This window comes from Astyanax mexicanus, chromosome 10 (genome assembly GCF_023375975.1).
Source record: "Astyanax mexicanus isolate ESR-SI-001 chromosome 10, AstMex3_surface, whole genome shotgun sequence".
Taxonomy (NCBI): Eukaryota; Metazoa; Chordata; class Actinopteri; order Characiformes; family Acestrorhamphidae; genus Astyanax; species Astyanax mexicanus.
Window position 1 is genome coordinate 46,102,376 of NC_064417.1, and position 27,365 is coordinate 46,129,740.

General features: G+C 37.7%; 3 protein-coding genes across 11 annotated transcripts in view; 1 reads left to right on the forward strand and 2 right to left on the reverse strand.

Annotated features, from left to right (window-relative positions):
* Position 1: 1 nt before the first annotated feature.
* zgc:92907 (uncharacterized protein LOC436733 homolog) lies at positions 2–14,277 on the reverse strand. Of its 2 annotated transcripts, none has more exons than XM_049484024.1 (4): positions 14,107–14,277; positions 2,811–2,973; positions 1,704–1,842; positions 2–1,032 (listed from the first exon to the last, which is right to left on the reverse strand). In XM_049484024.1, the coding sequence occupies exons 3-4, from the start codon at positions 1,772–1,774 to the stop codon at positions 921–923; spliced, it is 183 nt and encodes a 60-aa protein (XP_049339981.1). In that variant the 5' UTR covers positions 1,775–1,842; positions 2,811–2,973; positions 14,107–14,277; the 3' UTR covers positions 2–920. The 2 variants fall into 2 exon arrangements, with proteins under 2 accessions (XP_049339981.1, XP_007258720.1); XM_007258658.4 differs by lacking the exon at positions 14,107–14,277 and adding an exon at positions 3,578–3,783.
* On the forward strand, positions 5,505–12,759 carry rap2c (RAP2C, member of RAS oncogene family). The gene is made up of 3 exons (XM_007258657.4): positions 5,505–6,924; positions 8,915–9,222; positions 12,058–12,759. The coding sequence occupies exons 1-2, from the start codon at positions 6,652–6,654 to the stop codon at positions 9,191–9,193; spliced, it is 552 nt and encodes a 183-aa protein (XP_007258719.3). The 5' UTR covers positions 5,505–6,651; the 3' UTR covers positions 9,194–9,222; positions 12,058–12,759.
* Positions 14,278–14,417: 140 nt separating the features above from the next.
* The window catches only part of mbnl3 (muscleblind-like splicing regulator 3), a 69,655-nt gene continuing 56,707 nt past the window's right edge, over positions 14,418–27,365 (reverse strand). For 5 of the 8 annotated variants that reach the window (XM_049484023.1, XM_049484019.1, XM_049484018.1 and 2 more), the window contains one exon: positions 23,949–24,087. In XM_049484023.1, the coding sequence (XP_049339980.1) occupies positions 24,070–24,087 (18 nt within the window). In that variant the 3' untranslated portion in view covers positions 23,949–24,069. Of the gene's footprint in view, positions 24,091–27,365 lie in introns of all 8 variants that reach the window. The other 3 variants (XM_049484021.1, XM_049484022.1, XM_049484020.1) reach the window with 3 other exon arrangements.

The following is a 27,365-nucleotide window of genomic DNA, read 5'->3' on the forward strand; positions in this document are numbered from 1 at the left end:
ATTCATAGAAAAATAGTTTATTAATCCTTTATCACTATCAGTATATCAGAACTAATGAAATAATAAAAGTCCAGTAGGTGCACCATCAATATGTCTCAACATGTATATACCACACACACAGAGGAGCCAAATCTTTATGACCAATTAGTCATACTGAAGTGAATTTTGCAGACATGAACACCTGAAGCCTTTTCCAATGGCCAAAACATTATGGACAGATGACATCCATTTTTTTACATGTTGCTTTCTAAGTGTTGTGCTGAATTCATCCTTGCTTTCAAAACAGAAACCCCTTTTGAATCAAACAGTAGGATGAGTATATAACATATTCCCCTCAGATTTATTTTATTTCTGTTTATAAATAAGGGTTAATCTACAGTTACAGTAGATACAGGAATCATCAGCATAATCTGTTGCGTCAATATGGCTGTTGGAGAAGTTGGATTTCGGCACACCAGTTCTTTTTGTCCTTATATAGTTTAATGGCTGATGTTAGTCTGCTTCAACTTGCTGTAATTGGTCTGAAAGTATAAAAAACTAAAAAAGTGAGCATCTCAATACAATAAAGCATGTGTACGACGTGCTGGAACAAGTCCATTTCACAGGCTCCACCTAACAACATGCAGCATTTTAAAAGATCTGCTGTTAAGTCCTTGGTGTTAGATTCCATAGTTCAGTTTCAGAGGTCTTGTTTTCTTTAGAGTCCATGTTTCAGCGGGTTTAGAGCATGTGAAGAATATTAAGTAGGTGGTCATAATGTACTGGCTTACTGGTATACATTCACATGTTCTTTTGGTTTATTCACTTGGCTGTTCTTAACTTAAGACAGCCAATGATATAAAACTCTTTTATGCAGCCGTTTTACTACTGTCCAACAAATTCAGAGTCAAATTTAGATGTGACATTCAGGTGTGATGTGATCACACAAGTCCAACAGCTTTGTCCAGAAAACTGGCAAACTTCTGAGGCTGGCCAGGAAGGAACGGCAGCAGAGCAGACAGGTCCATGTCCCTTAGAGTTTGAGGTAAAGTGCTGAAATTAAGAAAGGGAAATTACCGAAAGAGAGACAGTGAGACAGGGCACCTTCTCCTTCTATGTAAGATTCAATTATTTTAAATGTTCAGTGTGTAAGGCAGCTGCTTAAAGGAGCACATCGCTTCTGATTGTTGGGAAGAGGTTTAAGACATTGGAGCATTTATAAAGCATTTATTTAAACTTTACTTCAACAATAGTTGTCACAAGCTAATAAAAGGCGATATGTACAATGTTTTTATGCATTTTAATATAGCTATAAACAGCTGATTTATGTATAAAAATGTTGAATTGTTGGTTTGTGTTTATAGCTGGTCCTACCATGCTCAAATGTTAGTTCTGCCCTGTCAGTGAATTTGGTTGAATTTATCTGGGAGGTCAAATCTCCAAACCAAACTTTTGCATGGTGCTGCTTTACGATTTTTAAAGCAGCACCTCTTAAACTGGTCAAGCCAATAATAATAATAATAATAATAATAATAATAATAATAATAATAATACACACTCTACTAAAATTGTTCTACAAAAAATCTTTATATGTTTTACCTTTTTACAACTAGGTTCTCTTCCACTCACTTAAATGGATTAAAATGTAAGATGAAAATGTACAATAAAAAAACGTATTAATTTCATAAACACAGAAAACTACAGGAAATCTATGTGTAACAGACCTGCAGGTGCAGTAGAGGAGATGTGAGTCTGCCTGCAGCTGCTTGGCGAGCTCAAGCTGATGGTTGTCCATTAACTTGTCATTGACCACTACAAGGAGAGGCTTTCCAGCTCCAAGAGCCTCCAAACAGCTTCCAGCTCCTACAGGAGAAATGAGAGCTTATGTCCAGCTGAATATCTGACGATTGAAGGATCCTGACTGATGACCCCTGTCAAGAGCTTGGTTATATAAGATAGAATATAGAATAGGGGAAAAGAAATTGGGCTGGGCTTGAAGACTGAAGACAAATGAGATTTATTTCTCAAATCAGATTGGTTGACATGAAAGCGATCAGATAGGATTCAGCGTCTGTACATTACAAATGTGTCTGCATAGATTGCTGAGGTATTGAGGTCGTCATCAGTAACTTCAAAAATCTGTCACTCTGGATTTGATGAGAACGTTGTTTGTTGTGACATGTTGAAATCAATCATATTTGAGCTTCCAGAGTGTCCAAACACACAACTGTTTAATGTGCCTGTAACCGCATTTAAAACTACCTCTAAATGTGGTTTGGATCAGATTTCATGTGCTTTTTGATTGATCAATCTGACTACAATCTAGTTATGCCAGGAATCAGATCTGGGCTGGCAGACTGAACATAGCCTCATGAGTAACCCCAATTATTAGATCTTTACTATTATAATTTACTTACTAGTAGAGCTGGGAGGTTAATCAAATGAATTTAATTAATCAGTTTACTGTTTTAAAAAAATGTGATTTTCAAAATTGGATAATGGAGATTGTACACCTTTACATATAGAAGCTGCAGAGTAAATCTCAGTAGAAAGACATTTGCTTCTGTCAGAAACCTGTCTATTGTGTTCATATTTTATACTTCTCCTTAACTATAATACTAAACTACAAGGCGGTTATATTTGCACTGTGTTTGCACTGTAAAAGCTGCACGTATGATTGAAAGGGGGGCATCACTTTAAATGATTAAGTTGTTATGTAAAAACTAAAAATTAATATTGTAACAGCTCTATTTACTAGTGTACCAGAAGATTTACAAAGGTATGTGTATCAGTCATCCTGTGAATAAATAGACACAGAGCTAGAAACTCACCAGCATGACTAATGACCAGGTCAGCCTGCTGGATGTTCTCTGCTATGGACTCTTTAAACCGGAAAGCCTCGAGCCTCAGTCCAGGACAGCTCTGTGAGTCAGGAACAGACGAGCCCCGGCCAACCTGAAGCACCACATCTGTGTATCCTCTGTTCACCAATGCCTTAAAAAGTGAGAAATTTTGATAGTTAGCTACACAAGTGTGTAGAGTACAATGTATGCATTCCAAACACATAAAATCCAGCTTAAGACCAGCTTCTGCTGGTCTAATATGGCCTTTTAATGGTTATGGTGGTTGAAAAGCTGGTCATCCAGAAGAAACCAAGTCATTTTACTAGTAAGCTAGCCGATTAACCAGGAAAGTGTTGCTGAATTTGATTCTGATCATTCTTGGTCTTGCTGGTCCTGGTGGTCAACCAAGTTCAACCTCAGTTATTTTATTAATGTTGGTTAAACAGCATGAACAAGCTTGGTCATTCTGGTTATCTAGCCAGACTAGTCAAGTTGATAATGCTTGCAGACCAGCTAAAACAAAATATACACAACAAAATCATTTAATCAGACAAAAATAAATATACAAGAATTGAATTATGAACACAAAAGAAAATTTAAATGAATAAGACATTTAAATAAGAACTACATTTACAAACAATAAAGTAAGGCTTAACCAGATTGATCAGTTTAAACTGTTTCAGCAGGGAATTCATATAACTTAATCATAATTCATAAACTAGCTAAAACCTCCAAACTCATTACAGCTGCGTTACCTTTACGACCTCTGCTGAAGTCATGCTGGATATTAAATCGTCAAAACATGTTGTTCCAACTGTAACAAACACGGTTTTCATAGTGTCCTAAGTTTTTCAGCAGCTTTTAGAGCAATATTAACACAGTTAAATAGACAAAAATGCCTGTAGAGTGCTAGCTACAGAATACAGTGTACACATAGGCAAGCATGGCGGCTATTGACAAAACTCCACTTCAAAATAAAAGTCCTAACCGATTCTCCACATGACTGATTTCAATGTAGTTCTACACCAAAAACACAACCTAAAAATAATTATCCAACTGTATTATTTTTAAGTTTTTTTTTTTTTTTTAAGAAATTATAAAAGACAGTTGCACTTTTTTGTATCTTACTGATTCCGAAAACTGCACTGGATTATGTTGTTTGGCATGGAGAAGTAATAATAATAATAATAATAATAATAATAACTATTATTATTATTATTATTATTATTATTATTATTATTATTATTATTATTATTATGTACTGTGTTGAGTGTCATTGCAAAATAAATTAAACAATTGTCATTTTTTATTGCACACAGAAAACATTTTTGATCTTGTATAGTTGTATATATATCGATATTTACAATATTTTGCCAATCCTTTATAGGCTATAGGTAGTGTTTTTACAACTGAGCGAACTAGTCAAGTTGAGTGCATTTATTTTCACTGAGTATGTTACGAAAATAACAAATTAAAAGTCTGATAAAAATACATAACATGTCTATCTAGCCTATAAAGTAACGTAACATTACACGTTCTGTCGTATGAAGTAAATTATTTTGATTAAAATAAAATTGCAAATATCTGCAAAGAGATATAGGCCGATCAACAGTGCCATCTGCTGGACTGAGAAAATAAAGCAGCCATGTTTTTGCCCTACCTGTTAACAACGATGTGACCACTGGTTGGGATCTGTTTCTTTAATTCTATATTGATGTAACTGTTAATATGGCTGTACATTAGATCAGAAGTTCTAATACTAAATTTTAAATTCTTTAGAAAACTGCTTCACCGTACCCCACACCAAACCCAGACTTGTCTTGTTGCCAAACAGAAAAGCATGATTCTTCACCCCAGCCAACACTTTCCAGCCGTGATGTCCTTTACTTTTGCTTTTGTTGGAATCTATTTCGTAAAGCTCTCTATTAACTGTTCTTGAGATAATCTGAAGACTACATGAAGTTTGGAGGTGTGTAGCAATTGAGTTGGCACTATGTCCCTCTGGATCCGCTGACCATGCTCGTTCATTTCATGTGGTTTACCACTTAGTTTCTGATTTGCTTTCATTTACAAATTCTTCCACTTTGTTATAATATACTATAATATTCTACAATAGTTTGTAGAAACGGTCTGCATAAATGGGTGATTGGTTTTATACCCATGTGGCCATGGAAGTGATTGGAACACCAAAATGGGATAATCGATATTGTACATCTTCACTGAAATACAGAAATACAAGAAGGTTATGTTCGCACATAAATCATGCTGTTTTAAATATTTTATTTAAACTGAAGTTCAAGTCAAGTAGTTTTATTTTCAATACTGCATATGTTACAGCAAAAAAAAAACATAAAGCGATAGTTGACTAAAGTACAGAATAATAATTTATAAATAATAAAAGAATGAGAGACACTATGAGAGACATTGTACAATACAAGGTCATAGATATAGACATGTAAGTTGTTATGTAAGAACCAAAAAAGTCCAAAAGTCGCTCAAATGTTTAAAAAATAATGAGATTGACTATTTTATTAATTACAATAAATGATTATACTGTATAGACTATATATAAGTGAATTCCTCTGCCCTGCTCCAGATCTCGCCTACCAGTCGCGTCGGCCAATCACGAGCGCCTCTTGTCGGCCAGCCAATCAGGGATTTTGCTAAGCTCTGAACATTTTTACAAAAGAAAAGTAGCAGCCATGTCTTAACAGCGGGGCTGCGGCGCGGAGTCTCGGCCTGAACAGCAGTGATTTTCCTGTTATAGATGAAAAGCGGGTCGTTGAAGTTCGGATCGGACCCGATGGGCTTTCCGCCCGACATCCGCTGGTCAGTGTGAGGCGATCGGAGCGAGCTGGCCGGCTTGCTGAGGCTCTCAGAGCGGGAGAGGGAGAGGCCGGGCAGGCAGAGGAGGAGAAGGAGGAGGTGGAGGAGGAGAAGAAGGGAGGGAGGAGTGCGGGTTTTGTGTTGGGCGCTAACACACACACAGACAGACAGACAACAGAAAAGGGGCTCGCTTTAAAACCCCCGAACCTGTTGATTAACCAGGCTAAAGGAAGAACCGGCGGCACCGAGATCTGCAGAGCCGGACACCAGAAGAGGAGTTCGGGCTAGCGGGGACTTGCGCGGGTCTGGACAGGGTTTGTGGGGCCGGGAGCGGCGAGTCGGTCAGTGGGGCGGAGGAGCGAAGCAGAGCAGAGCGGAGCCGGGGGGGTGATAGATAGCTAGTAGCTTAGCATAGTTTAGCCTAACCTAACTGCTAACGATATTTTTCCCATGTAACTAGCTAGGTTTGATAAGCTATCACAGCAAAATGGCAGCAACACTATCACTGACAGTATTTATTTAACTAACTAGTTAGCATTTTGGCGAGCTTGTTAACAGCTAGAGTTGTTGGTTAGCTAATTTGAAGTTAGCCAAGATAGTTTTTAGCTGTATTATTTAGCTAGTTAGCTTACTAGCTAGCTACAATTAGCTAGCTGCCATGAGTCTTTTCTATGGAGTTTGGGCGTTTAGTGTTTAGCTAACTAGCTAGCTAGCTAGGTTAGCCAGCCGGCCTTAGCTAATGCTAGTTAGCTAACCTAAGCTAGCCAAGTCATTGCAAAACATATATAAAACCGCTAACTCAGAAGGAAAATACGATTTTAACTGATTAATCCAATAAAAAATAAAAATTTATTCCAGCTACCCGTCAAAAGTGTCTGTCTGCTTGATGTTGGGGAGCAGTTAGCCAGCCAGCTAGCCTAGCTAAAAGTTCGCCTGCTAGCCACCCAGCCAGCCATAGGTTGGGCTTAGTGTTTGGCTAAGCTAATCTAACGCCCGATCCCAAATGAAGGAGTATAAGGTGGTGGTGTTGGGCAGCGGCGGCGTCGGCAAGTCCGCGCTGACCGTGCAGTTTGTCACCGGGACATTCATAGAGAAATATGACCCAACGATCGAGGACTTTTATCGGAAGGAGATCGAGGTGGACTCGTCTCCGTCAGTGCTGGAGATCCTGGATACCGCCGGGACCGAGCAGTTCGCCTCCATGCGAGATCTGTACATCAAGAACGGCCAAGGCTTCATCCTGGTTTACAGCCTCGTCAATCAGCAGTCGTTTCAGGTGGGCTCCTGTCAACGTTGTGCTCAAGTTTGGAAAAACAGTGGGTTATCTGACCTGTATGCCTGAACAGATGGGGTGTGGGCAATTGATAATACAGCTCTGGGAAAAAAACTGTTTCTTTGCTTTTACGTTAAAAACCTCTGGAATATAATCAAGAAGATGGATGATCACAAGCCATCAAACCAAATTGAACTGCTTAAATTTTTGCACCAGGAGTGGCATAAAGTTATCCAAAGCAGTGTGTAAGACTGGTGGTGGAGAACATGCCAGGATGCATGAAAATTGTGATAAAAAACAGGGTTATTCCACCAAACATTGATTTCTAAAGCTGTGCTTATTTTTTGTTATTTCAGCCATTTCTTATTTTCTGCAAATACTGCTCTAAATGACAATATTTCTATTTGGAAGAAATGTTGTTCCTAGTTCTACTCAAACATATACCTATAAATAGCAAAATCAGAGAAACTAATTTAGAAATTGCAGTGGTATCTTAATTTTTTCCAAAGGTTAGATTAATAAGTGTCTGTTGTTTTTATGAAGGTTATCTTCTTTCTATGCCACACCATCTATATTTTCTATAGCCCCAAAGAGTGGTGTTCCTTCCAGTAAAGAAAACTGAAAAATGGTGTTGTAGCTAGATAAAAGGTTTTCCTACAGGGGGGGGGGCCTACATAATAAAGCTCAGAATTGGGTAGCTAGGTGGTCCTCTGATGCAGAAGAAATGTTATTCAGTGCCAAAAATTCCTACTAGGGCTCATACTAAAGATTATTTTGGTTGTCAACTAACTTAATGTGTGTGTACAGCTCATGTTCCTAGCGGTCTCTATTGATTTAAAACAACAGAATTGGCTCAATTTCGATGGCTATTTAAATATGTAGTAATAATAATTAGTAAGAAGAAATGTAATGCTGTTGTAATCTGACTGAGCAGCCCTCAACCCCTTCATCCATTGCTTTTCCTGCCCCTAAACTTTTTGTTGTGCATTGCAGTTACAAATTACTGAATAGTCGACACTGTTGATTACGAAAATTTGTTGACTCCAAGTTTCTGTGTCGATTATGTCTGCTAATCGTTGCAGCTCTAGTCCCCACATATGTGAGAATTGTGGGAAGCTTCCTAAAGGAAGCCCAGTGCAGAAACTCTAAATTGGTTTTGTAAGTGCTCTCACAATGGTATAAACTGTATTTTATGGTAAAAGACAAAGTAAATTAAAATGGCATCTAATTCCCATGCTTAAACATGCATCAATGGCAACGTCCTGTTGCAGTGGTGGCAGTGACGTAAACTTCCTTTGAAGTTACGTTATGTTCAAGTTGAACAGTTTGAGTAAAAACAGTAGCTGACTTTTTAATGCCTGGGCAGGGCAGGGGAGGCATAGGAGAAATTGATAATGTGTCTTAATTTACCATGAATAGGTGGACTTGTGCCCTTCTATTACAAAAGTGTCATTGTGCCACATTTATTGCTTTCCCTTCTCCCAACACTACTTATTTAACTAGCAAACAGTTGATTAACAAGCCATTTTAGAGTTGCAGTGGGTGTGGTGAAGTGGGCAATTCTATAAAATGCAAGGAGGCACATCGGGGGTTGAAGAGGGGTGTCTACAACTAGCCTTTATTTGTCTAAGAAACTGCCCCATAAAGACTAAACATGCCTAATAATATTATTTTAATCAATGATGAAGTCTCTTCAAGTAGTTTTTATCATACATAGCTGCCTTTGAAACAGCCTAAGCCCACCACTGGCCTGGATCACGCCTAGCTAAATACCTTAAAATGATGTTGAATATAGAGAGGGACACTTCTTTCAACTAGTACAGCACAGACCTTCAGATAATGAGAAAATAAAAGGCATACCACTGTTGTGACAGTGTGTCATTTTTAGTTGGAATTCTTTATAGCAGGGACTCCACAGGTTGGCTCAGTGATGTCCTTAATATGAAAATTATATTTTAAGTTATTGTGTGTTTTTCTCTTTGTCTTCCATTAGGACATCAGACCAATGCGAGACCAGATAGTCCGAGTGAAGCGCTTCGAGAAGGTCCCCCTGATTTTGGTGGGCAATAAGGTGGACCTGGAATCAGAAAGGGAGGTTGCGGGATCTGACGGCCGAGCCCTTGCACAAGAGTGGGGTTGCCCCTTCATTGAGACCTCGGCCAAGAGTAAGACCATGGTGGACGAGCTCTTCGCAGAGATTGTGAGGCAGATGAACTATGCCACTTTGCCCGAGAAGCAGGAGCAGTGCTGCACGGCCTGTGTGGTGCAGTGAGGGCCCTGGCCTTACCACAGTCTCCCCAGGTATGGCCCGAGCCTTAACCAGTACACTACTACTAAATATTCCACAGCCAACTGTCAGTAATCTTAGAACACAGTGGAAGAGACTGGAAATGACAGCGACTCTGTGCTCTGTCAGTGTAAAATAACAGAGCGGGGTCAGCAGATGCTGAGAAGCATAGTGCACAGAGTTCACCAAACTTCATGTGGTCTTCAGATTAACTAAAGTACAGTGAAGTGTAGAGAGCTTCAGGCCAGCGGATATATAAGTGAGGTTGTAGTGTAGCATTTCTTTCTCAGACAGTGCAAATCTCATTGTATGCATGTCTGGATCGTGAGATCACAATTTCGTTCCACCTCATGTACCACATGTGATGCGAATGACAATAAAATCTCCTTGAATCTCCTTGTCTTGGGCTGTTGTTGGTTTTCACAGTTATCAACTTTACATTGAGATTTGACTGTGGCAAATGGTCTGATTTGGAAAGAAACAAACACAGCATGCCCATTGATGTCCTTGACAAATTGCTGAACTGTATGGCTATTTTAATCCAGAGTGTACTGCACTGTGGCTCAAGAGAATAGAGTGAGTTGAGGACAACCAGATTGCTCTAGACGAGTCTGGTTCTGTTATCATTAGATCACGCAAAGAATGTGGCATGAAGAACAAAACTGCCTAAGCCCAGCGTCATGCTGCCGAAGCGTGAAGAGGCATCACAGTCTAGACCAGTGTCAGGCACATGAGAGTGGGGAGATTCCCAGCAAAGAAAGAGGAAAACCCAACGTCCTGAGTGACAATCGATGTTCCAGAACAACAGGAAACAGTCCACAGAGGTTCTCTATTGATGCACTGTCACTCTGCTATTATCATTAAGAGTTCACTAAAGAAACCTCTTTTTCCTACAGAAGGTGAAGTGTTTTCTGGTTTTGAAAAAACATAACCTTTTCAAGAACCTATTTTTAATATTAATGGAAATTCCACAAGCTAAGCTAAATTTGGCCTTTTTTCAGGACTGTTTCCAGGGGAATGTTTTGAGGATGTTAGTCATCTTTATCTGCTGTCTTGGATCATTTTTCCCCTGAACTACAGTGGTTCATGCTTCTGCTTTTTTTTTTTTTGAAGTTTATTTTCAACCTGAAGTTAAAAGTTGAGTTTTTATCCTTGTTACTTGATTAAACTGGATATAAATCTTCAAACATATATACATATGTATAATTATGTATTACGTTTATATACTAAAAAGATATGGTATGGCAGTATGTTACTAACAAAGTGCACAGTGAGTGGTAATGATCATGTCTGACAGCTTCTGGCTTGAATTGTCCATGTAAACAGACAAGCAAATCTGGAAGAAATCCTTTTATATATATTCAGTGCAGGTCATTGCAGTGCTCTTTAGCTTTAGTGGGGCATGGCAGACACTGTTAAACATTTATACCAATTTATATGATTCTTCTTCAAACACTTAAAGAAAGATTCTATAGAACATTTTTTGTTCTGTAACAGAAAGAAGCCTGAATAAAATTTTAGATGTATTAAGTTTTCAAGTCTTAATTTAGCTCCAGCAATTTAAATTTTTAGTATAGTAATCAATAGCTTTGGTATGTTAATCGTATTTTAAAATTCTGCAAAAAAAATTGTGTTTTATTTACCCCCGTAGTCTGATATCGGGGGCTACAGACTTTAGCGTTTACCACAAGTGGTTTGACCTGTGTATTTTGGTGAATCCAGTATTATCATGGTAAGGATTGTCTCTAAATAGCAGTGTTTGCGATGCGTGTTAGATTATGATGCATTTTGATGCACATGCTTGTGAAGTTAATGTGTTTACTCTAATAGCATGTAGCATATATTGTTTGTCTAACTGCATTTAACCCGTATACTGTGACTTCTGTATGCATACATGGACTTGTGTATCCCTAGTAAACACTAATATGAGCGTTTGTATTTTTTTTAATTTATTATTAAGCGTAGTGACTTAGGCCAGGGCTAGGTTTAATCCTTGTGATCATGGAAAATCTCAACAGGAGTGCATCAGTGTTTACTAAAGTTCAGACTGAATCCCAATTAAATGAATACCGGTATCCAAACATTTGCAAAAGCTAAACAAATGAGATTAAATTAAACTCTCATTGTGCAGAGTACAGCTTTAGAGGAATCGTACACACTAAAAATTTATATAAACAAGTGGCTTGTGCTTTATTATTTTAATGTACTTTTTATAGTTAATAAATTATAAATAAATGAATTAATAAATTCTCTTGTAAACTGAAAACAAAACCTATGCATATTAATATTATGAATTTTGTGGACTGTCACATACAATAGTTACCCCCACCTATTATGAAAGAGTTAAAAAAATGCTCAGCAAGGTCAGAAACCCTTCCTTGTGCGGTGTACACTTCAGATTTACAGTACCAGTCAAGTTTGGACACGCCTCTTCTCATTCAGTGTGTTCTTTCTTTGCATGATATTTTACATTGAACAAAGATATACAGGAAAAGATTTAACAAACCAGAATATGGTTTTATACTTTGGATTTGTCCACATTAGTAGCCACATTTATCCTTTGAGGACAGATTTTAATCTCAGGGTCTTCATGAGGTAGAGACACCTGGAATAGTTTTCTCAGCGTCTTTAAGGAAGGAGTTGCTGGAGGTGCTGAACAATAAAAACCTTAAATGAAAGGGTGTCCAAACTTTTGACTGGTACTGGTACAGTATTTCTGGGTCAGGTCCTTTTTTTTCAGCTGTTTCAGCTTTTCTCATGCCATTTAAATTAATGCATTATTAAAAAACATTCTCCTTTTTGTACAAGAACTAACCCAGATGTCTTTCTTTCCTTTTCATTTCTCCCAGCCACACCACCTGGCAGGATGCCCTGTTGAACCAGTGTCTGCTTCAGTGATGTTTTGACCCCATGAGCCACACCAGTGCTACTGAGCCCCTCCTGAACTCTGAGACTGATGAGGTCCTCTGACAAAGCTTGGATTTGCTGCAACTAAAGCAGGGACTTTGGAATCTCTGACTTTTCTCTGTGTCTGTATTGTAGAGCACATATATAATAGTACAGTATATCTACAGTATACTGGGCTTTTTGGGAAACACATGACGAGCATCAGTGGGAGGGCAGAGGACTTTGGAAACGGGGACGTCTGTGACAGGGCTATTAATATCTATTTTCTTAGAGGGGGAAATGGGTTCTATATGAGCAGGACTTCTCAAGGCTGTAAAACCACTGAAGGTGCTCAGTTGTATCCCCAGGTTTTCTTTTTAACATTTTAAGTTTGATATCTAATTTTAAAGTGATAATAGCCATTATACAGGTTTGAGACCTGGAACATCTAACTTGTTCTTTGTTTTCTTTGTTTTGTTTTTTTTTGTTTTTTTTTTAAAAACTACAGTATGTATGCTTTTTCTCATAATAGTCTATTTATTAAAATCTTTAATTACAAAGATGGATACATATTGCATTTTATGTTCTATTGGCTGTTTTTGCTTTTTGTGACAACGGTATACATTGTTTCTGAAATGGAGCATTAATGACGCCTTAAGTAATTAGTCTCAAACTTGTGTGTCATTGCCTCCTGCCTCCTGTGCTTTACGCTGTGAGTGCACACATGCTGTGTTGCTTTAAAATCCAGAGATGTCCAAGTTTGTAGAAAAAGCTAATAGAAGAGACAATACTGCTTTTCTGGGAGGAAAAAGGGTTTAAACAATTTTCTGGATTTTTTTTCCTTAAGCAATTTTACCAAATCATAAGGATTTGCTCTCAACATTTTGACAGTATTTCATTAATGAAGTGAACAAAACAATTAAAATTAATTTTATTTATACTCAACTATTTATTTATATTAACCTGCATTACCCATAAGTGCTCAGACCCGTTCAGAATATTGATCCCAAATTTAAAAAAAATTAATCAGTTAAACTGAGCAGCTCAGTTTTTGTATTTTTTTTTGTTTTTATCTTATTGTGACAAAAAAGCACATGGCTTAATATTTTAAGGTTCAAATCCCAATGCAACATTAATGGTTCAACAATTTCATAACCTGCATTTTAACATTTTGTTCTAGAAATTGTATCTGAACTAGTTCTGTGGTGGTGAGAAACATTTCATTAAATCAACAGATCTGTATAATCTGAAGCTACACTGTTATGACCAGCACTAACCCAGCACACCTACATCCTGTAAATAAGGACAGATCACACATTGTGTGATCAAACATCACAGAATGTTCAATATATGTCTAATTAAGTCTAATCTATGGACTTAATTAGTTAAATATTTATTTATGCATACTTTCTGGGATTCATTTACAAATTGTAAATGCTGATCAAATTTGATGGAAATTGAATAAATATGATAATCGCTGCCTTCCAAGTAAACTATTTTAAAATCTTCACAAAATATGTTACAAATAAGTGTACATTATTAAAATAAACTTTGTATTTTTGGTAAATCACTGCACATTATAGATCAGTTTTCCAGACAGGGATTAAGCCCAGTCTTAGACTACAGAGCATTCTGAATGATTATTGGGGATTATTTTCTATTGAAAGAAAAATCTAGTCTTCAGCTAGGCTTTTATGTCAGTGATGTGTATTACTAATGTATATGTCTTAAAGTTTTGGGGGAATGCAGATGTGCACAAACTTACATCAGACATATTGATTGATTATATATAGATCTCAACCAATTGTGTGTTTAAAGTGTTCTTTTTCTGGCTTTTGTTTCCATTATCATGTCAAATAATCCTTTGTTTAGTATTATAAGGTCATATCAGAATATTATGTCTTATCTTTTGAATTTCTACACTCACTTTATTTTGTTCAGAGCTTTTGTAGTTCTATAATTACTGCTATTTAGTATTTAACATTCCCCATTTCACAGTGTCACGTGTGTACCTGGAATACGTCATTGAAGCCGAAGCAGACAGTTGGAGCAGTGGGTGATTGTGAGCAGCAGCATCTGGCTAAAACTGCCCATGTGAACACAGACTGGCAAAGTGATTCTGGCTAAAATCACATCCATGTTCAATGCTGGATGCATATCCACATGCATATCCCTCAGTGTGTTTGTGTTCATACCTGCCTAAGCAAATCAAAAGAGGAGAAAATAAATGAATATTAGTCATACTTAAAACTGCAGGTGTTAAAAAGTGTAGCATTATTATAAGAGTAACGCATTATAAAAGACAGACTCGTATCTTGGGAGGTATGTTTTTAAGTGCTTTATTAAAATGTCAAACAAAAAGAACAGATCTTATAAGTATGTATATTTTCTATACATTAATATAATCGTAAAAGGGATTGGCAAGAAGCACAATTCTTCAGCACATACAAGCACAACACGCTAAATAGAAAGAGAAGCATTTCATATAAAGAGTCAAAGCATTCAATTATATCTTGTCCTACAGTGGGGGAAAGAGGAATCTAGTACATATGGCTTTGAAACAATGTGGACAATCTTTGAACTGCTCCGGGTACGAGATAGCACTTATATATGCGCCGGCATCAGCGTTTAAAACCTACACTCCACTGATGCCCTTTAAAGGGACGAAAACCTCAATGTCAACGACAGACTTAATGTACGACACCCATAACATTTGTACAACATAAATATGAACTTACAGTCCTCACTATTTCTGTATATAGATATATATCGATTCCGTCGACTACTTTCCGAACACCAATACAAAGTTCAATCCAAAGTTAAGATGTTTAATTTCCACACACAGACTCGTTTATTTCGATATGATAAAATTGTGATTAGATATGGGTCACGACAGAATGAATTCTCATTGGTTTCAATGGCTTGAAAAACTCAAAACAACAAACAAACGAAGAAAATAAAACAATTAAAAATAAAAGCACTGTTCTGTGTTCACATCATCATTACAGAAATGTCTAGGCACAGGAGGATGGACAGCAGAAGAGTCAGAGTTGTCTTTTTTTTTTCTTCCTCTACCAACCAAGCACAGTGGTAAAAAGTGTCCTTTGATTGCATTCGGTTTCAGCATGTTCCGTAAATCGGGATTTTTTTTTTTCAGGGAAAATTCCAAGTCTGCATTAAGTCCTACACGTGCTACCTTTCATTTAATTACAGTCAGAAGGCTCGGGACCACCCCGACGTGGCCCGTAGGTAGGTGCATCGATATGTAGAGTAACCTACGAAGACTCGGTCTCTCCCTCACTACTAGGACAAGTGCCATGGCAACAAAATTATTGGCTTCCAAAGCAATTTGTAGAGCACAGAATGTACAAGATTTCTCTGAGATTTCTCTGCGTTATTTTTTGTGTGTTTTGTTGTTGTTGTTCGGCCGGCACTTCACCTCTTGGCCGTGAATCGCCTTTGTTATATCAACTGTAGGAAATGCAGTGAGATGTTTATTAGAATGACTGTTGAAGTTTTGGGGAATGCGTGAGCGCTCAAGCGTCTGGGAAATAAAATCAAAAAGCTCAACACTGAAAACCAAACTGAATTCCAAATGAAATGTGACCGAAAAAAGTCACAAAAGTGACCATAGTACCATTACAGAGATACAAGCATAACATTACGACCCCTAGAATCATTGTCTATATAGGAGCACATTGTAGTTCTATAGTTATTAAATAATTACAGACTGTAGTCTAAGTAGACTGTTTCTCTACCCTTTTCTTACTTTTCTTTATCACCCCCCTTTTTATTCATCCTGTTCTTCAATGGTCTGGACTTCACATAACCATGAATATACCAGTTGTTGTATTATTTGAGGGGATCAGATGCAGCAGTGCTGCTGGAATTTTTAAACACCTCCTCAGTCTCTATTAAAGAAGAACAGAGTGAACGGAGGATAATAAATTAAGCAAAGTACAGAGACTACAGTCTGATTATAGTAATACTATATAAGTGCTCCTACATTCTCAGTGGGAAAAATGGATAAAGAGTGTAGAAACCCATACAAGAGGTGTTCATAATGTTATGCATGATCGGTGTACATTGTAAAACCAGCTTCGATGCTTTCCTGCTATAACCTGACCCTGAAGTTTGGTTGCTGCGGTAACGTGGTCGGTGTGGTGGCTTGCGTGGTATCTGAGAGAGATTCAGGTGACGGGTGACGACAGGGTAAGAAGTAGCAGAAGACTGTTTTGTCCTCTGTTTTGTCCTCTCTCGTTTTCTCTGCCGCCCACAGGGGGCAGAGCACCACCACAGCAGAGTTTCACAGGAGGTAATCCCACGCATGCAGATCCATTTTGGATGTAATTGCGTTTTCAGCTCGTTCAGATTCACAAAGGAAACATTTGTGCCAATAATAAGCACAGCTGAAATTCACAATCCACACAGACGAACAGAAGAAAAGGAAGAAAAGAACAGAACAGAGGAACGAGAGAAGCAGGGTAGTCTTTCTTTGGTTTCTAGATGGACACAGCAATATATTACCTGCATACTGGATGTTTGAAGTCGACATACATTCACTATATATATATATATATATATTATTTTTGTTCGAAAACGACCTAAAAGTATATGCCTAAAACAGGGTAAACTTCAGGGTCAGTTATAGACGGCCACAGTGCTCAGTGTGATATGCTTGTAAACTATGCTATGTTCAACTACAAAGCATCTTTAGACAGGTTTTGTTTAGATTTTTTTTTTTTTCATCCCATTTTTGCATTTTTTTGATCATCAGCAAGCAATATCGTCATCATCATGCTCATGATGGTGAGAACAAGGGCATTAGCAAACAGAACATACGACAAATCCCTCAAAAACAGAACAGCATTTCAGCAATTCAGCATTTCTTCTCTGTGACAACCTATTAAAAGGATATTAGTTTACCTGTATTCCGAACAATACAGTCATTTGATTTGAACCTGTTCTTTTAATATATATTTTTTCGATATATTTCTAATATATATATATATATATTCATTCTTCTATGTATATTCAAAATAAATTCTGAATATTTATTTTTGACTCAGTTATGTACATAAGTGCAAACAAGGTGAAAAACACACATTCGTACACTGAATGAAGGGGATCGATGGGGGAGGGCAGCAGGATTTACCAGGTCCCAGCACAGCTGGGCTACAGTCTGGGTAGACCAGAGATGGTTAAAGAGAGAGAGGGGGTGGGGGGAGGAAATGAGCAAATGAGACTTTACCAAGCCATTATAGGGGACATAGGTATAGCACACCACGCCCTTATATAGCACGCTCGGCTCATGACATCATCATCATCATCATCATGATAATCATCTTCATCATCGAATTAAAGATTTACATAAAGGTCATCAGGTCGAAGAGAGTCTTCTTTTAAAGATCCGTTCTGGAGTTCTGGAATTGATCAGTCCAGACAGCCCTTTCCACGAGTTCTGCGAGTTTTGACTTTCTTTTTTTTTTGTTGTACATCATCGGATCAGATTAGATCATCAGATTATCAGATCGATCATCACAGGAGATCTTCTTCCCCTCGTGATCCGACAGATCCACCCTAAAGCTGTAAAATGCTGCCTTTCATTTTTTAAGTATTAATATTTCGTTTATCAAGCAGAACAACAACAACGATAACTACAACAACATCCCCCTTTAGAAAAATAAGAAAATAATAATCATACAAACAGAAATAACATAATATATATATGACGTCTCCAAATGGCCTTTGGACTCGAGGTGGATTCGTCCCACCTTCTGATTTTTTTTCCTCTTTTTTTTTGTACAAAATAGGCAATCATCTCTTAATCCAAGATAAGCTAACTACACATTCCCTTTCAGAATAAGTTAACCTTGTACATTGTTTCAATTTAAGTGTGAAAAAATTCACAATTAAGATTCACAAAGGTAGCCATGTTGTAGTTTTGTTGCCATAGCAACAACAACTTACTATCAAGTAACAATGAATCTATCATTGTAATACATGTGATATAAATGTGTAGATTAATATATTTATATATAGAGAGATAAGAGACAGAGAGAGAGATAAGAGATATTTCTTATGTATTTTTAAAGTTTATCTTAAACCACTAACTGCACAAACTATGAATCAGATTATTCAGATTATTGAATTCGATTTTTTTTTTTAATAATCATTTCATTTCATGCGATGATGAGATCTGTACGCTGTGTTATAAACACGTAACCGATATGAATTAAATGACCAGACTAACTAAAACCCAACAGTTCAGGTACTCGAAATGTCATAAACACACCATAATAAACATGACGCAATCCGTGAAGATACAGCTAAAATATAAGTACCGTTAAAAATGACGATAAGGTCGAGTGATAAAACTAGAAAAACTAGAACGCTCATAAAACTAGAAGGATGATGCACTATCATATGTACAAGTAAGATTATCTAGAACAACATTATACATGAATACGCACTTCTTAAAAAGTGAGTGTTCTTAAAATGCTAAAGCCCCGAACGAGGCATATTTTTTGTTTTTCTTAATCAAGTATTTTGTTGATTCCAGCTGGATAGCAGCTGGAGAAGGCATAACTCTTGATATGAGAGAGATAGAGAGAGAGAGTGAGAGTGATAGAGAGAGACAAAGAGATAAAGAGAGAGAGAGAAAGAAGGATAAAGAGTGAGAGAGAGAGAGATCTATACCTTGGCTAGGCAATGAGACTCATTCAACTACAAGAAATAATCCATTACAACAAAATCAACAGCTGAGTACTCTTCCTAAACGACTGCCAACATATACACACACCCACCAACATCCCCAAACACACGGTAACATCTTATAAAATGTATACAACACAGATATAATTCAGTATTTCAATAACACAGTATATTGTCTTGCTGTGATTTTGCATTTGACCTCAGTTAACTCCGCCGACTCGAAGTGCTCCATGCTTTTATTACAGCGCCAGTAAAAGCATCACTCACTTACACGGGCTGATTTTCCAAAGACAGATCAAGTCTTATCTTAGACCAAATTAAACCATCAATGCTGTTTTTTATAGACAATCTAAAATGATTTATTGATTTAGTTTAAAATAAACCTTAATCAATCTTTGCTTCGTAAATAGGCCCTGCAATTTAGCTGGCCTAAAAAGAATGACGGTCAAACCAGCTCACACTAGACTTGCACTAGTGTCCGTCCGTCTATAATCACCCCTCTGCGTGGTGCATGGCTATTGGTTGCTTTTAGAACCAATCAACAGCACAGCTGTTTTTTAGTTTATTATTATTTTTTAATGTAAGGACAATAACAATATGAAAGGTCCTCAACGAGTCTCCATAACTCTTGAGTAAATCTTGAGTTTGCTCTGACTCTTGTCAAAGTTTATAGTTTGTATAGTAATAAATCAACAGTGGATGGCATTAAGAGTTTAGTTTTAAACTCCTCTGATATGTAGAAACGTGTTGCGGTTTTGATTCAGGAGAAGAGAAAAGGTGAGACAGGCATCCTCAGACTTAAAGACATTCTGCTTGTCCTAAATGGTCACATTCAAATGTATTTAAGGCCCTTTCATAACGACACACAACGCACTTCATCTACAGCTGATCCACCACTTCTAGAGGATCTTGAATTAGACATTTTTAAATATTACATCTTTTAGCTTGAAACTAAAACGCTGAGGTTAGTGCTGCTCAATAAAACACCAATAAACTTTTGAAAACTTTTAAAAAGGTATGAGAATATGATCAGAATCTGGGACTGTGACCAGAATAGTTCCCTTTTTGACTGCACTCGTAAGTATTTCAGACAATTTTTTCTCCATGTACAAATTTCATACATCATTTTGAGGGGCATTTTGATTTCCCACAATGCATAATCATAATTTATAACAGTGTAACTAACTACTTAAGAATGCTTTGCATTGTGTGTCTCCTATTTTAAAACTTTAACAATATCTAAATGTTTTGTACGATATAATGTCCCTGGAATAATTAAGTTAAATTATATTATTTTAAGACCATTTTATGCCAATCATATTTTGATAAAATAATATCATAATGATGCAGTTACTCTTTTTAAAAGAGTAATGAATGAATATTCAAATTACTACTAATATTCAGACAATGGAACTGGAATGCATTTTTTCATATTCTACAAAAATTACAGACAAATACAGTAAATACACTGTTTTACCTTCTAGTTCATCTAAGATATTGGCCTTTAATTGAAAAGTAATAACTTCAGGCAATATTAAGCTTAGCAAACATGTACTGAACTAAAATTGTGTCCATTTATTGTATGATAAGTTATAAGATCATGTAATTGTTGTAATAGGAAAGGCCAAGTGAAAAAAAATGGAACCAACATTTGCTCATAAAAGCAACAGATGTGAATATCAAGCCACTGGACGCAGTGAATTTTACACCTTTTCCCATGTAGTTCATTAATAGTTAATATGTGTTATAATCAGAAAACAGTTCTAGAACATCACAATTCCTTTAATTAACTCTAATTTAGAATATAGTTCAGATGTATATGGAGATCCGGGTTTATATTTATATATATAGAGTGCAATACTAATTAAGCAGTAAGGATCCATTTCGGTCACAGCCTGAGATTCAAATCCAGCTTAAATCCAAGTTCTAAACATTCACAAATTAATAAACAAAAAAGCTCAAATTGTTCCAACATCCAGCTAGCTCTGTGAACGACCAGAACGGTCAGGGTGGCCAATATGCTCTTCACTACAAACAACTCAATATTTGGTGAATTTAAACCAACACAATTCATATACAGAATGGCTGAAAAGGTGCCCAGGTCAGGGGGAGCATTTCTGTGGTTCACACTTCAGAAGCGGCCACCACACAAAAGAAATTCGCTATCAGAGAACTCCAGTACGAGTTAATGACACGAGGGGATTTAGTAGAGACAGAAGGCTCACAAGGAAAGTGCAAAATGAAAAATTGCATTGGTATAAGGGAAATAGCATCAAATCTGTCAGGTGTTGGCAAACAGAGATTGCTTTTTTGATCACTGATTGGCACATGACTGACCCAGGTCAGGTAGTCATTGGCACATAAAACAGTGCACCTGAAATGTTTTCAGTCTTTAAACTTTAAGAAAAACAGCAAGGCCCAAGATTACGATTATGGTAAAAGAGTGGACATTTTAGTTCCTGTAGATCCTGAATTAACATTTTCTTTCCGATTTCAAATTTCAGATTAATTTAAGGATCTCAAGGGGGTTTTCATGCCTACCTTGTTTGCTCTGGACCTTAGGAGCAGGTGTTAAAGGTGTCACAAACCAAGGTCCGGGCCAAAAGAACCAAAGTTTGGACCAGACAAGTTGGTCTCAGTCTGGATCAATTGAAAATTTATATTTTTGCACCAATTACAGAAAGAGCAGGCAGGCTATCATTGCATATTTAACAATAGAAGAAGAACTGGTGTTGTGCTGAAATCTGACTTGTTTCAGCAATATGGATGTAAAAGCTAATGCTTATGACCGCTGTATCTACTGTAACTGTAGACTAATTCTAATAAACCCTAATAATAACCCTAATAGAAATAAAATTAATTTAGGGAATCTGTTACACACATTCTGCTGCATTACATGCGTTCATTTGAAGGGAGGCCGATTCCAGCACAACACCTAAAGAAAAAAAAGGCAATTTGCCAAACTGATGCCATTCTACGAAATAATCAATGTCATGTCTAGACATGGCAAAGTTTTTTTAAGCCTGCCTCTGACTAAACTGCAGTTTAAAACCAAAATGAACTAGACCAAAGGTCCAGTATACAATGGATCAAAAGCATGAACCTTGGTTAAGGCTTTGATCCAGACATTCTAGTGTAAAAATGCCTTTAAAGTCGTGTGAATGATAAAAGCATCCTACAAAACTCCAAAAGATGTGTTTTGGCCACTTCCGTGCTGAGAATTATCTCCAGTATGGCCAGCTCCAAGATATCATGTCACTGTGAGATGTTGCAAACAGGGCCAAGCAATAAGCAGAGACAAACAGACTGTCACACAGTAGGAGGGTCGGGCCATGGATTTTGGCAGAGAGCGTCTGCGCTAAAAGGAAAAAAACAGACAGAGAGAGAGACAGACACGGCAGCAGACCGTAGGTATCACATCACAACGTTTTCTGATAAACCAAGTCAACCTTGCTGATTATTTATGCGTGGAAATCGCTGGAATTTAGCGCTAGGTTTAAAGGAGATGAGCAATGTGCTGCGACACGGCTGACTAGAGAGGAACAGTTGGGCTTGGAAATGGAGCTACTCCAATCGGCGGCCGCAGCTGCTGCGCTGGCACTCCCGTTTCACAGCATGTTGATCAGACTCATCCTGAGCTACAGTCATCCATCAGACCTCCTATGCAGCACCAACTACCAGCTAATAGCTAGCAGCTAGTGGCTACTAGCTATAGGGCCTGTGTATCAGACCATGCCGACAATACGCTGGTACAATACGACGTGCGGTACGGTACACTCTCCATTCTGCTTAAGGCATGTTTTGCATTTAGAAAACAACAAAAAAAGAGGGGGGTTTGAGCAGGTGACTCTAACCAACCACTGTTCCAGGTGTCATGATTCCACCGAACAAAAGCTGTGAGCTGTTGCATGGAATAAACAGCGCATCACTTCAGTCGACCCATTTTAGCTCATTATGCTTAAGTTAAGTCAAATTAATAGTAATACTCATTCACCACATAAAATACGAAAAATTAAAGGAGATGATAAGACACCATTTCTATTCTATCCTAACATAATAGAAAAAAGGGGGATTCAAGGACTGAGGAATTTGAGCAATCTGAGGAATTAAATAGCACGCTGACTCTTAAAGGCTACAAGTGTACAACGCTTACGTCGTTTTTCGTCTACCGTAAGATTTAGATCAATCAGGAAACAAGAATCAAGACTTTCACATACTTGTAACGTGAAAGGCACAAACAATGACAACGACCTGTTAAACTAAAAAAAAAAATCAGCCATTTGGACGACATGTGAACTTACAAGATCTTACAATGGTGAAATGGTAAAACAAATCGCTGTTAATGTTATATATACTTAAGAAATTTCCAGTAAGTGTAAAAAGAAACAAATATACAAACAAATGAACAAATAAAGACCGCAAATTTGTGTCAGGAAATTGAAAGATGGTGAAAATAAAAGAACCCCTATACCGCACCTTAACCTAAAAACATCAAGAACAATCAGAGCTCCCACACACTCCTCTCTCTGCAATAAGCCCTGTGCATAGACACACACAGCAATCACATTCACGTGTTCTCCACTGCTTCGCTGCTGATGCGACCGCGGAGTCACATAAGCATATGTGCTGTCGGGTGATGTGATGTCAATCAAGCCTCAGCTCCACTAAAAACTCACTGTGGATCGATTAAGCAGGGTCTGAGCTGAGACTTCACTGTCACTTTAGGAGGATGCACTGTTCTCAACAGTGTGTGTGTGTATGTGTGTGTGTTTGTGTGCATGTGTGTGTGTCTACAAATCTGTGTGTATTTGTATGGCTGTGAATTCAAACAGAGCGCTCAGATTCAGCATCCGGACACTCCTGCAAGTCTCCTTGCATCAAGATGGCATGCTTCCTAAAACAGTTGTAGGTCCAAGCTTAAGTATTGCCTGTTTTAGCATCAACAAACCTTTTGTTGATTTTTTTTTGTTGTGTTTTTTTTTTCTCCATGACTCCTCCATGTCAACTGTGAGGATGAGAGGGTTGCCCCAGGAAGGGCATACTGATTAGGCACACGTTTGTTGCATTCACGTCTCTGCGGTGTGGTTGGGACAGTAGACATTAAGAGTGGGTGGGTGGGCAGGGTTGGACGATGGTGTCTTAACCGAGGTTGTGGGCGAGGCTTACTGAGTTCAGAGTCATGGGGGCCGCCACCAGAAGTTTGGGGACCGGACAGAACTGGGATTCCACAGGAACGCAGTGGAGGTCGACGGGGTCGCTGGTCAGTACCTCGGCGGGGTCTACTGGAACATAAGGACAAACAAGGTAGAGAAAGAGAGAGAGACAGAAAGAGAAAGAGAGAGAGAAAGAGACAAAGAGGGAGGAAAAGAAAGAAAGACAGACAAATAGGGGTTGAGACATAACCTTGTTTCGGGACACGTACAACGTGCAAAGAAATGCAAAGGAAAACAAATGTTGGAGGCATAAAAAAACAAATCAGAATATTCTCATTGACAAAGAAGGAAAACAAACACAAGAAAACTGTAATATCCTGATGTAATACATCACTGATCTTGGGAGAGAAGACAGCAACGTCCAATACAAGCTACATTCTGTGACTTTTGAGAGATTACTTGACCAGAGAAGAAAAAAGACAGGAAATTAATGCTGGCTCCTCTGCACTCCACGCCGATGTTCAGGGACATGTGAGAATTGAGATCAGATTATAAAATAAAAAGGCTTTCAAAAAACAGGACTGGAAAAAACTATGACTGGAAGAATTTTGGAGCGTTTCTTGTGTGCTTCTTCATCTGACCATGGCGTACATTGACGAGCCAAAAGACTGGTATGTCATGGGATAGCATTACACTGCACGAAATGATATCTTGGCAAGTGCAATCCTTTTAAATGTAGCCTAAGGGCTCTATTTTAGCGATCTATAGGCAAGCCATCAACCGCACACTGTGCAGCTTTTGTGCAGAAATGCACAAAATGTTGTCAGGGTTTAAATAAGTCAGTGATGCACCTGTGTTTTCCGCTGCCAAAATAGCAACGCGCCAGAAATTTACCTGAACACACCTCACTTCCAGACCACCCCATTCATCGGTGTAGATTTATTTCTATATGTCATCGCTATTTTAATGACAAAGGCTGAAGGCGTGAAAATAGACTGTTCACAGGGTGTAAGATAGTAATGAGCTTCGTGAGGCACCTTGTACAGGTTGTAAGATGGGGCCCTATGTATTCAATATTTTCCATTTTAAGATTATTATAATAATATTATAAGATTTTTTAAAATTATTTTTTAACTTACCTCCTGTTTTATCTACTAGAAGTGTCCTATTGTTACACCTTATCCTATGTTTGTCTTGTTTCCTCTCATCTTAGTTCCTATTTGTCTGTTTCTGTGTCTTCCGTAGTCTGGCTCAGTTAGTGACTCGTTGCTGTCTTGTTATCTTCCCCAGGTGTTCCTTGTTTCCCTGGTTCTACAAATACCCTATGTTTCCTTTTGTTCTGATTTGTGCTTTGCTTGACCTTGTTGCTTGCCGATCTTTGTAGTTTGTTGATATATATATTTTAAACATATATGTTTTTTTGTTAAAATGATCTCTGTCTTGTTAGTCTCAGCTTTTGTTTCCTAGTCTTTAGTGTTGTTTAGTTGTTTAGTGTTTATTAATTTTGTGAAAATATCTGCCAATGAAACAAGACACTTTTAGTAGATTAAACTTAAAACAAGTTAATAAGAGTTAGTAATAAGTTAATAAATAATCATATAATATTCTGTTACCAATGCAACCATGAGAAATATCAGACATTTAAAAAAGACTTAAGAGAATTTAAATTGCCAATATATCATTTTTGCAGTGTATTTATACTGACTGTAAACGGCTTAGGAATATATGTGAGGTGTTATCTTGTGAGGGAGGTTAAACACTAGTCAATGTGCTCATGGCACAGCAACATACATCATCTTGTTTGAGCAAGGGAGGCCATTGTATGTATACTGACCGGCTTGGAAATGGCTACATCTGTATAAGTTGTGAGGTGATATCTTGTAAGGGAGGTTGAACACTAGACAATGTGCTCATGGCAAGGCAATGTTAATAATTGGGCAACTTCCAGGGAGGCCTGTGTACATATACTGACTATGAAGCGTTACTTTTATAGAAGTTGTGGGTTTTATATAAGTGTGAGGAGATATCTTGTGAGGGAGGTTGAACACCAGGCACTAGCAACATAAATTATCGTATAACGAGTTCGAGAGAGGCCTGACCAATGATAGCAGATGGATTGGACATTCATCCATTCCATTTCCATTGAAATTATCCCTGGGGGATTACATCATAGAAGAAAAGCCTTACCATCCACTGTGAACAGCAGCGCAGTGGGTGGTAAGAATTGTGACCTGCGACTTCTGGCTAGAATTGACTTTAGACATTAGATCCATATTCAACGAAGGAGACCTAAAACACTCCTTCCATGGGACATGGCAAAAGTCACGGGACACAACACTATTATATCCAATACACAATTTGAGCTACATAGAGGCCTGCAAGGCACCATGCTGGTGGAGGAAAACCCCTGAAGTGTTTCCTGTTTCCTTCTCAGAGAGAACACAACCGATGGTATCCTCAGGGATAACCCAGCTACGGACAGCAAATTGCACAGCTGGGACTAAAGCGTGAATCCTCGCTGGAGGAGCTTTTTTGCCTACGCTCCTGGGGGCGACAAGTAGGAGCAACACAAAAAAGTGCAGATGATTAAACTTAAAGAAACATGACAGAACATATAGAAATTATCATCAGTTAAAAAAAATAACTGAGAAGGTGGAATATGAATGGTTATGAACACATGGTGTTTTAACTACATTAAGAATGTAGCTGTGTTCACAACCAACATACAGTGGAGACATTTGAAAAGACACAGAACAGAGGTGAATCCACACACAGACACAGGGTGACACTGGGCTACACACAGGCTCCTCACTGGTCCACAGAGAGTTCAAATTCTACTGGGATCAACCAGCACAAACAGCTGGTAGCTCAGGTGAGTTGCCTAGAGCGAGAGCTGCCTCGTAGAAAAGCTTATAGTATCAACAGAAGCTCACCTGGATACATACTCATACTGGATACTAGTTATATATGACCATGCTCATTATCTAATAGGCCAAGAAGGCCAATATTCGTATGATAATGCTCAGAGTTCAGTGGATCTGTCACAATTCTAACTTTTTGTGTGGTAAATATATTGTCCCAGTAATTAATGCGATACATTTTACTATCGTCATTTTAAGTACATTAAGAATATTCACACAGATTTTTAATAATATCCTAAATAAATATATCCTAACATAGATAAGACGAAACCACTATTTTTAAACAATGGCAACATTTAGGCTTAATCACAATAATGTGCTCTCCTTGCCGATATATTAAATATATTGTCTCATAAATTATTGTGATAAAATATATAATTTCATGCCACTGATAAGATAATTTAATAGCGTAATAAGGCAATTACACCCTTTTAAATAGTTGTGTTAAATAGTCACTAAGAATAAGAATATACACAGAAATTA